Raw genomic sequence first — 13,525 nt, 5'->3', positions numbered from 1 at the left:
CCACCGCCATCGCTCTCATTTGTAGCTCATCCCTCCGTTGCCCTTCCCCCTGTCTCTATATTTCCATCCCTCTCTTTCCCTTATTTCTTTCAATCACTTTCTAAATCATTTACCCCCTCAGTTTGTAAGTAGTGCTGCACGTGTCTATGTACTCAACATTACTTCACTGACGCATATGCAACTTTTCGTTTCATACAGGTACGCTGCAAATCGCCAGTCTTTGTTGTCATTTGGAAGACTTTTTGGCACCTGAGGGAATGATCTCAGTGACTGCCATGTCGGTAATTACAGCAGCAGTTACTTATTCCATCGGGACAAGAGGAGAAGGACGAAGAGAGCCCTGAGTTTGGAGAAAGCTTGTGTTGTTTTAATTAACTTTGACCAGCCCCCATCATGTGTGCTTCATTTCATATCTCTAAGAGCCTTGAGCATGTTGTGCTTGTTCACACACGCACAATACAGAAATATGATTGATACGATTATCGTAAAATTGATTGTGTACCATTGACCTCACCCACTTTACTGAGATGACCCTTGCTGCTTTGTTTTTCTTTTTCCCCTCTTCCTTTAAATTCTCTTGTGTCAAACAAAAGCTGCCAGTAGTGGTGAAGCTATTAAGCAAATACTCTCATTAGAACACAAAACATAATGAATATGTAAATGATGTGTGTAATTTATGCATAGACTGAGAGACTTATTCTCTATTCAGTCCTCCATTGTATTCACTCTATTTATATCCCCTTTTCCTTAAAACTTCACACTCTTACACCAATTTTCCTCTTTACTTAGACCACATCCTGTGAATGAATCCAAGGGGACTTCTTGAGGTCTCACTATTGTCTCTCTCACTCTCTTTTTTATAAAAACACATTTTTCCTTGTGTTAACCACGTTTTGTAGTCTCATCGGCTCTCATCGTCTTTCTCATTTTTTCTGTTTGCTTCTTTCGTCTCACAGCCTGTCCTCTCCAAAAACAAACCCTGCAGTGACGCATTAAACCAACAACTGAGTGTTTGAACAAGGTCTTTCTTCCAGGAATATGAATACTGAATAATCTTTCTTCTAAATCGCATCAACACTTGACTGTGTTTTATTCTGGGCTTTCCCTTTGTCCCCTGTAACTGTGCTGATCTTAATGTGTGGTCCAAACCGTGTGGTAAATTGAAGCATGTCCTGATAGACAGAGAGTAGCCTTGCTCCTGTCTAGGATAAACACCTATAATACTCTGGCTCCCTTGGCAATCACCATAGCAACAAACCGTGGTACCCACGTGAGTTGCATAATAAGATGTTCCCCAAGACCACGGACCATAAAGCAGCGACAAACTAGGTACCCGCAGCAATGGGTGCGAATCAAAAAATAACTATTCAAATGTCAAACTTCACCTGTGACTCATTCAAAACCAATCTTTATATTCATCAATAGGCTTGCATCAAAAGACATGCACTCTCAGAAGCACATGCACCTTTTCTGTCTTTCCAGACCTTAACAGGTGCTGATGAGCCGCAGTCAATGATTGTAATGAGCTATCGATCACCGTGGGAAAACAGAGGGACAGAGAGGGGTGAGGGAGGCAGGGGGGAACCGGAGGACACATACACACAAATAGAAGGATTGCCAGAAAGAAAGAAAGAAAAACTTCAGATGAACTAAATGGAGATAAGCTACCAAAGACGGAGTATCAATACTTGCTTTAATCAAGTCCTCATCTCCTATTGTTAGGCTTAAAATAGAATTTATGGGTTTGGGCTCTCTGTGAGCACAGGTTGAAGCGAGGTGGTCAACTCAGAGCAGCTTGGCTGATTTGCTAAAGATGACCGTGCAGACATGCTTGTCATGACCGAGTCCAGATGCCAATGAATGGCACTGACGCAGTATCTCTATTTCCCCCTCTTTTTGTGCTGTGTGCATGGAGTGAAGGCAGACAGCTTTAGGGAAGGGGGAGGTGCGTTGTGTTTGTGTGTGTGTGTGTCGTGTGTGTTGGCTGGCGTTTCAGATAATGAAATGCAGCAGGGAACAAAGAGCTGGGGGCCCCTATTCTCTGTGCTGCAGCTTCATTTTCACTCCCGTCAGTCTATGATTCTTCCATACCCTCTTTCTTGTGTACATGTATGTGTGTGTTTATGTTTGTATGAGCCGGTTGTGTGTACGAGTGTCCCCTCCTCCTCCTGTTAGCATTCTGCATGGCAGATCCCCCTAATGTAATAACTGTGTCTGCATGTCTAATTTACAGCAGGAGAGAGTAAATAGCCTGTGGTTAATTACAGTACGTGTGTGTATGTGTGTGTGTGTGTGTATGTGTGTGTGTCTATGCGTGTGTCTACATGCGCGTGGGTGTGTCAGAATGATTTATGAGTTGCAAATAGCTACACCAGTGGCCCGTTTCTCCTCACTTAGTTTTTAATCTGTCTTTCCATTAATTTTCCTGGAGACGTTATTATGGTTTTATAACAGTGTGCACGAGGATGCACATGTGAGTGCACGAATGTGTTAATGAGGCTGAGGTGTGGACATTTTGTGAGTATCAAGGCTACATGGGCACCTGGACTACTCTTTGCTTTACCAGGTCCCTATTTCTTCAGTTCCCTTCGTTCCTTCCTTTCCCTTTTTCTCTCTTATGGTGCTTCATTCACTCTCTTCATTGAGAGCCACAATGAACACAGATCTTTATTGACAGTACACGGTAGAACATGGAAACAGCAGGTCAATCCGTTTAGCCCAAGGGCCGATACACCAATTCACCAATTTGTCAGTGTTAGTTTGAGAGAGAAAAGCAGCTAATCTCTCCTCTCTGCTCTCTATTGATCACACACTTAGACTCCACTTCTCTGTCTAAACACTATTGATTCTCTCTCTCTCTCTCTCAATCTCTTTCTCTCTCTCCCTCTCTTTCTGTCTTGCTCTCTTCACATACCACAGCTCTCAACACATCTTCCCCTCATACACTCTGACTACTTTTCACATAATAGTCTGAATAACTGAGAATGAACGGCCTTGTATTTGAAACCTTGAGTCACATTTTGGATGACTACTTGAGATGAGTTTTGCATAAGCAAAATATGTAATTCCTGGAATATAGTACCACAAGCGGAGCTTATCAACTATACAAAGCATTTTATAGTTTGGTCCACAAGTGTCACAAATCATTGTCCCCTGCTGTGTGCATTCAAAAGCTTATTCATGGTCTCATTAAAAAAATCAATTACTTAGCAACCCTTCAACAGCATGAATACAGACCATGATTAAAAATTCACTGCTGGGTACACTGTCTCCTGCCTTTGTTTTTCAGTCTAACATCACAGAGTGCACTTAAAAAGGAACACATTCCTGTCAAGATGAAGGCTATGTAAAAATCATAGAATGATTGTCTTGAGGCAGATGCTTCCCCCTTTGTTTTTTTCTATTTTTATTTATTTATTTATTTATTTTACATCTAATCCAATTTAATAATTCCATCTAATTGAACCAAGGATACTTATTTGATTGGCTCTAGCTTTTGGGAACCCTTGCAATGAAACATTTTAGTTGACAAATGGGATTTGGTAGAGAAGTAACTATACAGTAGACAGAGAGACACTCAAATCTATGAAAAATAGACTTTCTTATATCATTTATTAAGTTTATATCTCTCTATGATGATGTCAAATTATTGAAATGTAAACGAGGAATCGAATCTGGTAATCACATGTTGTGGAAAAGCAGCCAAGCACCAATGGGTATCACCAGCCTCCCTGTACAGCTCCTATTTATTAGATTTGTACACCCTCTACTGGTGATTTTTGACTATTACACATGGTTAGTTTTGCAGGTTACAAAACACAGACATATGGCTTGTGTAACTGAAAATCAGCTGGTGTTTAGTAACCGATCCTAGGGGAGGACGTGAGGCAGATTCACCCGAATGCCTTAAACTTTAAGCTTCGACAGCATTTCACAGTTAGAATTCATCGTTACCTTTCACTGGAAGATGCCTCCTCCAGCGGCTGACGGCCAAACCGAAGTGAGGAAGATGTTAAGGGATGTGCTGGTGGGTCGAGAGGATCCAGAGGGCTTCTTCGCCATGTGTGTGTCCATCCTGGGGCACCGAGAGACCCGCACACTGTTCCCGTCCCTCATCCAGCCTTTGTCCACAGCCAACAGAGCCCTGCACTCCATCCTCATCTCCATCTACCAGGAATATTTCACCAAGGTCAGTACATTCACAGCCGATAAGATAAGAATGCATTTCAATACACTTTCTCAGTCACTGACAAGCAGAATTGTGTAAAACTCCCATGAAAACAAACAAGAGCAAGACAACAACCATGTATTTTTTAATATAAAGTTAATCTACTTTAGTTTACCTACCCCTGAAAGCTAGCGAGTATTCACAACCAGGAGAGGCTAAATTTACCTTGTGAGTGAAGTTGTTGTGGCTAACGTGTTATCAAACAACTAACTTTAGCTAGCTTATTACGCTGCAGTTAGCTTAAATTGAGCAACAGGTCCGTTTAATTGGTATTTTGACTACATGATACTTATCTTTTTTGTTATGCCTACTGGTGAGAAGGAAATTCACCGGTTTTAAAAACAATATTTAAATAATAGTGTTTGTTCCAAAAATTAACCGAGGACTCTCTTGCTTTGACAGTAGTAGCCAAAATCGCGAAGACATACACACGAGAAATTAATAGCTAATCGCACCTGCGCACTGGACTTATTCAGGTTTGGCAAAGCTCGACTGAGAATTACTTTAGGTAAATATTTAAGAATTAAACAGATATGGCATGTTTTAACACTATTTTATTTGTAGTGCCTACTTAGTTCAAGTGCTTAGGTGTACGTTCTCCTTTCACAGGTGGAACAAAACTAATAAATGGAGTCACAGAGACACACTTTAGGAACACCTGTACTGCACACCTGTCCATTAATGCACTTATCCAATCAGCCAATCAAGTGTCACACCTAAAAACATGCAAATACAGATAGATATCAGTCTAATTGTTAATGCTACATGGGCTGGTTTCAGTATTTAGAAAACTAATTATCTACTGGGATTCTGACTACAAAAATCTACAATTCTACGATTTCATTTAGAAGACACTTTTATCCAAAGTGGCCTACATCTGAGAATAGACAACACAATCTGTATAGTTTAGTTAGAATAGTGCAAACAAAAAAAGCAATCAGTGAGGCACAGTAATGCAGCTAGTATGAGTATTGTTGCTGACCATGTGCATCTTTATATGCCCATATTCTAATGGGCACTTCTGATATTATGGACCATCATGCCGGATTTAGGTTTTTATAAGATAGCCTTTACCTAAGCTATCTAAAATTGGTTTTGCAAACTTAACAGTGCATTGAACTGTCTAGAATGAGAGATTCCAAGCATGACAGCAAATGTGCAGATGATTTGTGATGCAATCATGTCAGCATGGAGCAGACTCTGTCAGGAATGTTTCCAATATCTTGTGGAGTCCTTTTCATGAAGAACTGAGGCTGTTAAAGTCAAAGCCCTGCCCAGTTTTCTTATGCCTTAAGCCCTGTCTGTACACTGTCATTCCTGAGTAGAGATTGAATCAGCTCATGTTATTGAAAACACCTGTAGGCCTTTACAAAACACATGTATGGCCTTATAAACTTAGTGTTGACAAAGAACTACTTAGCTTCTCAATACTTCTATTATAAACCTCAATTGTCCATTATGTAAACCAATCACAAACATGTTTGCCAATGTTTGTGAAAGACTTACCTAACATTTTGAGCTACTGCAACTTAAAATGATTTTAACTGAAATAAAAATGATTTTCTCTAATTCATTTGTAGACTGAAGATGATGAGCTGGAACTTGTTTTGGCTCTATCTCTACTGGAAATGAAAGATCACCAGCCCCCAGCCCCCAGTCAAGAGTCCCAACTTCTGCAGCCTGGAGATGGACAAAACCAGAGCAGCTCTGTTCAACTGAGCTCAGGCTCCAAATCTCAGGGAAGCAACGACACCCAGCCAGCAGATGTACAAGGCACGAAAAAAAATACAGACTCAGCACAGACTGGACCCTGGAGGAAGGAGAGTCCACCACAGACTACCAAAGAGACTGAGCTTTTGAAACGCATACAGCTCGACAAACATAAGAAGCAGACACCTGGGACAGGTCAAACTGTTTCCCAGCAAGATACAGTAAGAGCAGATGATGAAATGATTAGGGCGGAAGATTTAAATCAATCAGAGAAACCAAAGCGCTCTAAGAACAGGAGGCAGCGGAGAAAAGGTGCTGGCCAGCAGCTTTTAGGCCTGCCTGGTTCTCCATCAGCACCACCGCCGGTATTGCTGTGGTTCAGGAGGGATTTGCGACTTTGTGACAACCCTGCTCTCATGGGATCACTGGAGGTGGGTGCACCTGTCATCCCAGTCTTCATCTGGAGCCCTGAAGAAGAGGAGGGACCAGGGATTACAGTGGCTATGGGGGGAGCTTGTAAGTTGCTCAAGGAATCAGTGATAAATCCAAATCTTTGCCAAAGCACAATGGACTCAGAGCCTCTATACAAAGATTCTTAATTTGCAAGTCTTCCTACTGTCGTCTAACCATGTCATGCCTTTTTTAACAGGTAAATACTGGCTTCATCAGGCTCTGTCTTGTTTTTCTTCATCTCTGGAACGAATCGGCAGCCACCTCGTCTTCCTCAAGGCAAATAAAGAGGGGAATGAGGTGGGATCTTCTCTGCAGATGCTTAAGGAGCTCGTAAAGGAGACTGGGGCAAGAACAGTGCTGGCTAATGCTTTGTATGAGCCCTGGCTGAAGGAGCGGGATGATGCGGTGGTGTCAGCCCTGCAGAAAGAAGGTGTTGAGTGCAGGATGTTCCACTCGTACTGTCTCAGAGACCCTTATTCTGTCAGTACAGAGGGTGTGGGGCTCCGAGGTTAGTCACAACAAAATGGATTCGGTGTGCTAAGCTTGCTTAAATATTTGTGTTTTGTAGTTGAAATATTTGCTGAACTTCTGTTTGTGTTCTTCTGCAATGTAGGAATAGGTTCAGTGTCTCACTTCATGAGTTGCTGCAAACAGAACCCATCGTCTACATTAGGGGTTCCCCTTGACCCTCCAGTATCTCTCCCCTCACCTTCCTGCTGGCCACAGGGTGCGCCTTTGGATACACTAGGCCTTGCTCGCATGCCCCGAAGGAAGGATGGCACAACGGTTAGTCAGCATCGCAAAACAGGCCGCTAACACAAAGCAACAAGTCTAAAATGTAATTAAGATTATATCCTGCGGTCCTCAATGTTTTCTTGTGGTCATTTTTGTATTCAGATTGACTGGGCAGCTAACATACGAACGTCCTGGGATTTTAGTGAAGATGGTGCACACGCCCGACTGGATGCTTTTCTTCATGATGGTGAGACATCTTACATGCACTTTATAAACTGTATTTGAAGGACTGTTAAGAAACGCGGCATTTAAACAACACTATATGATGATTTCCATGTTTCCTAGGTGTGTATAGATATGAAAAAGAGTCCGGCAGGGCAGATGCTCCAAACACCAGCTCTCTGTCACCCTACCTTCACTTTGGTCAGCTCAGTCCACGTTGGCTATTATGGGATGCCAAAGGAGCACGTTGTCGACCCCCCAAGTTCCAACGGAAACTGGCGTGGAGAGATTTGGCTTACTGGCAGCTAACCTTGTTTCCTGACCTCCCCTGGGAATCCCTCAGACCTCCATACAAGGTAGAAGTCGGCTACAGACGACCTGCTGATTGCACATTAGCGATATAAAATTTAAACTTTTGATTTTTCAGTTAGCCACCACACATTCACATGTAATTAAAAGCTCATAACACACGATGAAGAATGACGTTCATTAACAAAGCATTATTCATCCACTGGTTTTTGCAGGCTCTGCGGTGGAGCAGTGATCGTAGCCACCTCAAGGCATGGCAGCGAGGTAAAACTGGCTACCCGCTGGTCGATGCAGCCATGAGGCAGCTGTGGTTGACAGGGTGGATGAACAACTACATGAGACATGTGGTGGCATCTTTTCTCATAGCGTATCTCCATCTGCCTTGGCAAGAGGGCTACCGCTGGTTCCAGGTGAGATGTGTATGCATGCAGGCGCAATTGTACTCACATACACATCATAAATAGTAAAACACAGTATAAAAAGTACTACTTGCTGACTGTATCCAAAATTTACGCTTGCTTAGGACACGCTGGTGGATGCAGATGTGGCCATTGATGCTATGATGTGGCAGAATGGGGGCATGTGTGGGCTGGATCACTGGAACTTTGTCATGCACCCCATTGATGCAGCAATGACCTGCGACCCCTACGGCAGCTACGTTAGGAAATGGTGTCCAGAACTTGCAGATCTGCCTGATGAGCTTATTCACAAACCCTGGAAATGTCCTGCGTCCGTGCTGCGTCGTGCAGGTGAGGGCTTCATCAAGAGGCTGTAGATTCACCAGTTCTTTCATTAATCATAATAGCACTAACCACCTGTTCTGAATCAAGCTATGTATGTGCGCCTTAACATAGAAATCTTCTCTTCACTGGTCAGGTGTGGTGTTTGGACAGACATATCCAGAGCGTATCATTACAGACCTGGAGGGGCGGAGGAATCAGTCTCTGCAAGATGTCGCTTTGGTGCGTAGAGAGTTTGAACAGTATGTGGACAAGCGATCGGGCTGTGACTTGGTGCCTCTGCCCCCACGCCTGGTGTCTGAGGCTCTGGGCTTATCGCACATGGGTGGAGCTGTGGTGAAGGAGGGGAAGCAGTTCCTGTTGCCCGTCATCACCCGCATGGAATTCAAACACCAGCTGGAAGATCCAGATGCAGATGCTGCATCAAACCCCTACAACGCTGTTCTAAAGGGATACGTGAGCCGCAAGAGGGATGAGACCATCGCCTTCCTTAATGAGAGAGACTTCACTGCCAGTGTGATGTATGAGGGAGCTCAGAGAAGAGAGAGGCTGGAGAGTGATTATCGCAGAATGGAGGGACTTCCTCTGCTTCCTTCACCTCGGGGCAGAGCCAGACGGACTCCAACAGCCAAAGACAGGTTCTCTATAGTACCTGGTGGAGCAGTTACTTCACTTAAGTGACACAGAGATCAAGGCTAAATGTTACAGATTCAAAGTCAAAAAACTGTTGTCAAATGCAAATTAGGAAAAGTGTAAAGTGAGCTGGGGAAATCTAATCTACAGTATCGAGGGAACATTCGTGTCAATGAAACAGAGACATTTACTGGAGGGTTGGAAATGTTACTAATGTTTTGTAATCTCAGGTAATAAGTAATTTTATACCAGCCTTCATGAAAAAACACTGGATTAAGTTAGCCTGTGCAGATTGGTGCAACTTCATGTTTCAAGTACTTTTTATTGTGAAGCATCACTTTTAATATCTTGAGTTTTTGGGCAGCCTTTTTGTGTTTTTCTAAGGGTGAAATGATGCTGTACAAGATGTAATATTTAATAATACGCGACACATTTATAATATAAAGTCTAAATGCAGGGTTGAAATAAATGAAAAAGTAAACCAAATGTGTAAGGAAATGTTTATTTTCTATAATACAGGTCCCATGTCCACAGTTTAGCTGTCATACATGCAATGCAGACCAACATAATTAATAATAACATACAAACCAAAGTGCTTTTTAAGTCTAACAGTGTCCTAGAACAGAATTTCAAGTTTTGACTGAAATGTTTGGAAACTATTCTATTGACTGCAAGTCTCAGTTTCTTCTGTTTTGGGGGATTTGAGGCTGTAAGAACTCAACAACAGTTGTTTAGTCAGTGCAGACTGGCAGGACCCCGAAAGTCAGTCTGTAACAGTAGATAAAAGATTTCTAACGTTCACAGCTCTACAACACTGGCAGGTCAGCAATCTGGAGCTATAATGCTCCACTGGTGGGTGCTAAGCATTGTATTGACAGGCACATTTAGTGCATCTCCCTGCCAGTGGTGTTTGAAAAGGGAGAGGGAGCACAGCACTTATTAGGAGGCGTTAGGTTAGTCCTCGATGGAGCGAATGTATCGCTCATACGCAGCTTCATCCATTAGAGTGTCGAGCTCAGCAGGGTTGGCAATGGTCATCTTCATCAGCCAACCTATAATATTAAAATCAGGTTTAGCTGTGAATCAAGGACAAACGTTGTTCAATTTATTCCATGTCACACACTGCACTGTGCAAAGGTTTTAGGCACTTTAACTGTTGATAATCGCATTCATCAAGTAATACCATCAGCTGTTAACATACAAAACATGGCAAACATGCGTGCAGAGCTGTAAAGAACTATTTACAAGAGAAACAAGGAGTCCTGCAACAGGTGTATGAGCCCACAGAGCCCTGATTTAAACATTACATAAAGAAACAGAAGCATGGTGTGTCGGTTGCTATTTTAGAGCCAGACCATCACACCACGAATTAGCTTGATACTTTTTTCCTAGGTTTTCTGCACTTTGTATGATGATAATTACTGAATAAAAGCCACATATTTTTTTCAACCATCCTCATTTCAATTTTAGTGCATAAAACTCTTGTACAGTACTGCGTGTTTAATGCCACGGCCTTCATTTTCTAGAGTACTCTTTCACAAATAAGCTGCATTTATCTATTACAGAGTGAAACTAAACTTGTAAAGCCATTGAAGGTACTTGAGTAAGCAAGCAGCATGCATGTTTTTTTTTTGTTGTTGTCAAAGGTACATTCTAAACACAAAAGAGCTCGACTGAAACTTTTAGTGGAAATGCTTTGAATGACATTTTGCTTTAAAATCTTGCAGTGCACTACCATGTTAGAGAAGCAGAAAATATTCATTGACCCTAAAGTGGATTTTTTTTTTGTGAATGAAATGAAATAATTACTGTCAGGGGGTATGTGAGAATGAAGAAAGAATAAAGCAACAGTTTGCCATTCATTTTAAATGCACAAAGAATTGGCAAAAATATGCAAAATCTCTAGTAAGGATAGGGTGTGAAGTAAAAGTTGCCAGCATTTAGAAGATATAAACTATACCTTATGATTTTCACACACAAAATATGATGGTGTGAAACATAGTTCAATGTAATTACACAACAGCTTCAGCTTTATGTCTATAATGCAGTATCAGCCTTCTGTTATGTTACATTACTGCCATCTACAGTTCAAAAAGTAAACCTCAATCCAATACTGTAAATTATTAAGGTTGCTAAAATTGAAATTATTTGTTAATATGTATTAATTTTTAATTTAAGACATAGTGCTATTCTTGGAACAAGGACAAATATTGCTTTTACATTTGTTTGTACGAGTATACATTTTCTTTGTTTCACAGAAAAAGCCCAACTATGCACGGACTTCTAAAACATGTTTATTATGCGGGAACACACCAGCCGAAGGACACCGGCAACAATTTTTGAAAAAACAAAAAATAAAGAGTGGTGTTAATATGCAAACTGTACAAATGACCTTTCAGAATAATTCTTTAACCATAAGTTGCTACTATTAAACTCTTGCGTAAGCCTATTTACCTTCGCCACATACCAAATGTGTCAATATGCAAACTGACATCTTTTGACACATGGACTGGATTATGTATTTTACATGTGCACTCACCATCTTTGTAGCAAGATTTGTTGACCAGACTGGGGTTGTCTGCCAGAAGTGTATTGACCTCTACAACTTCTCCAGTCAAAGGGGAATAAAGCTCACTGGCTGCCTTTACACTTTCCAGAGCTCCAAACTCATCTGTGACAGTAAATGTTAGAAATAAAATTCACTTACATCAAAGTTTGGTGATCTCAAAAGCCACTGCACAAGTAAAGAATTCAAAGTTATTGTGACCTTTTCTGAAGCTACATGTGGTTTAATTCAATTGAATTTGGCTTTAACCAAACAACAAGGAGTCACAAGATTTCAAATTATAACATCCACACTTTGGAATGCCAGTGGGGTTGAAAACTAAATACTTTTACAACCAATTTTAAAACAAAACATAAAAATATTGATTTAATTTAGAGCCAAATGACCAAAACCTGCTCTGCATTTGTAGAGGACCTTGAGTTGAACTAAAACCTTTTTTTTTTGCCACATGAGTTCACTGGATCATTTTCCTTTTCTTAATTTTTGTGTCCCTTTCCAAAGAGCATCTTTATTATACTTGGCTGAACTTCCAAGGACACTATGGATTTGTTTTAATTCCTGATAAAACACAGAAAATCTTTTGACAGAGTGTAACTCATTTCAAGTTCATTCAAATTAGGAATGTAGGTTCTCCTGCTGCCATTAAGGTGAGTCAACTGCACCTAATGAATAGTGAAAGTGCAAAACTAGCTGAGTTCAATTGACTGCACTTTAAAAAATAGTTTAAAAAAAAGCACATGAACTTGACACTACAATAATCAAAAAGCACAAATCTTATGCCTATATTAGTACCGACAGCTACAGATCCACAACAAGCGAAATTTTCTTCATATGCCTTTATAATAAAACTTGGTTAGCATCTACTGTTCATACCTTGCTGAGCCAGCTGTGTTCCCACCTCTGGCAGGCCACAATAAACTACATCTCCCAGAGCCTCCTGCAAGCGGGGAAAAACAAGGTCAAATAAAAGCAGGAAAAAAATATGTATTTCAAAAGAGTGTTTGTGTAAATGCATGTACGTTTCTGCACCACAGAAGCCTTTTTAGTGCTCGTCCATGAAACATACTTGTGCAAACTTGCTGATACCGACAGTCCCAATTCCTCCGTCCTCTACTCGAATCCATTCGTGCTTGTCTGTGAATTTAAGTGCTGCAAAAATAACACAACAGACTCAGAGCACGAAGAATATCTTACGGTTTTTGGTGAGTATGGCAGCCAGAAGGACGGACAGACAGACAAACATGCAACAGCATCGTTAGCTACCGTGTCCTTCTCTCTAGCTAATGATACCAAATGTTAGCTAACAGGCTGCTCTGAGACACAATTTACGGTGAAGTACCTGCTGATAACCGGCTAGAAGAGGCTATTGTTCTTCCGAAGTAAGGCTTAGACGCCAGCTGCAGGGGAGAAAGAGGTACTGAGCGAGTGAGTAAAGGCAAAACTGTGCAAAAGTTGGAAGACAGGGAGCGGAACAGTCCGCAAGAAGCCATCATTGTCGCTTACTGATGAGAGTGTGGGTCAAGTTTTCTTCGTTGATATGAGACGAATCAGTGACGCTTTACTGCCCCCTGCTGGTCGGGATTTAGACTCACAGGAGTACCATAATAAATGACAAATCTATAAAATAAGGAAATAAATATGTAAATATATAGAGGAATAAATGTTTTTTTCCTTTTGATTTTCCATTTTATCACCGATTTTTCCTTTATATTTCCATTTTTTATTTCTTTATTTTTATATTTGCACATTTATTTCTTCATTTTTAATAGAATTATTGTTTTATTTTTTATATTTATCCTTTATATTTCCATGTATTAATTTTTATTTATTTTTTATTTATTCCCCTTTATATTTAAACATTCATTTCTTTATTTTTACCAGACTTATTTTTTATTTATTCTTTGATTTATTCCTATATATAATTACACA

General features: G+C 40.9%; 2 protein-coding genes across 2 annotated transcripts; one reads left to right on the top strand and one right to left on the bottom strand.

The window, feature by feature from the left end:
* Positions 1-3,785: 3,785 nt before the first annotated feature.
* Positions 3,786-9,516, top strand: si:ch1073-390k14.1 (deoxyribodipyrimidine photo-lyase). The gene is made up of 9 exons (XM_022191948.2): positions 3,786-4,189; positions 5,809-6,454; positions 6,588-6,899; positions 7,005-7,177; positions 7,289-7,373; positions 7,472-7,704; positions 7,873-8,067; positions 8,181-8,406; positions 8,534-9,516. Exons 1-9 carry the CDS (start codon positions 3,968-3,970, stop codon positions 9,076-9,078), a joined length of 2,637 nt encoding a protein of 878 aa, XP_022047640.2. The 5' UTR covers positions 3,786-3,967; the 3' UTR covers positions 9,079-9,516.
* LOC110949748 (glycine cleavage system H protein, mitochondrial-like) lies at positions 9,517-13,123 on the bottom strand. Its single transcript, XM_022191956.2, has 5 exons — positions 12,936-13,123; positions 12,663-12,745; positions 12,470-12,533; positions 11,570-11,701; positions 9,517-10,082 (listed from the first exon to the last, which is right to left on the bottom strand). Exons 1-5 carry the CDS (start codon positions 13,087-13,089, stop codon positions 9,985-9,987), a joined length of 531 nt encoding a protein of 176 aa, XP_022047648.1. The 5' UTR covers positions 13,090-13,123; the 3' UTR covers positions 9,517-9,984.
* Positions 13,124-13,525: the final 402 nt, after the last annotated feature.

This window comes from Acanthochromis polyacanthus, chromosome 8 (assembly GCF_021347895.1).
Source record: "Acanthochromis polyacanthus isolate Apoly-LR-REF ecotype Palm Island chromosome 8, KAUST_Apoly_ChrSc, whole genome shotgun sequence".
Classification (NCBI taxonomy): domain Eukaryota; kingdom Metazoa; phylum Chordata; class Actinopteri; family Pomacentridae; genus Acanthochromis; species Acanthochromis polyacanthus.
This window is presented reverse-complemented; position numbering and strand designations above follow the sequence as displayed.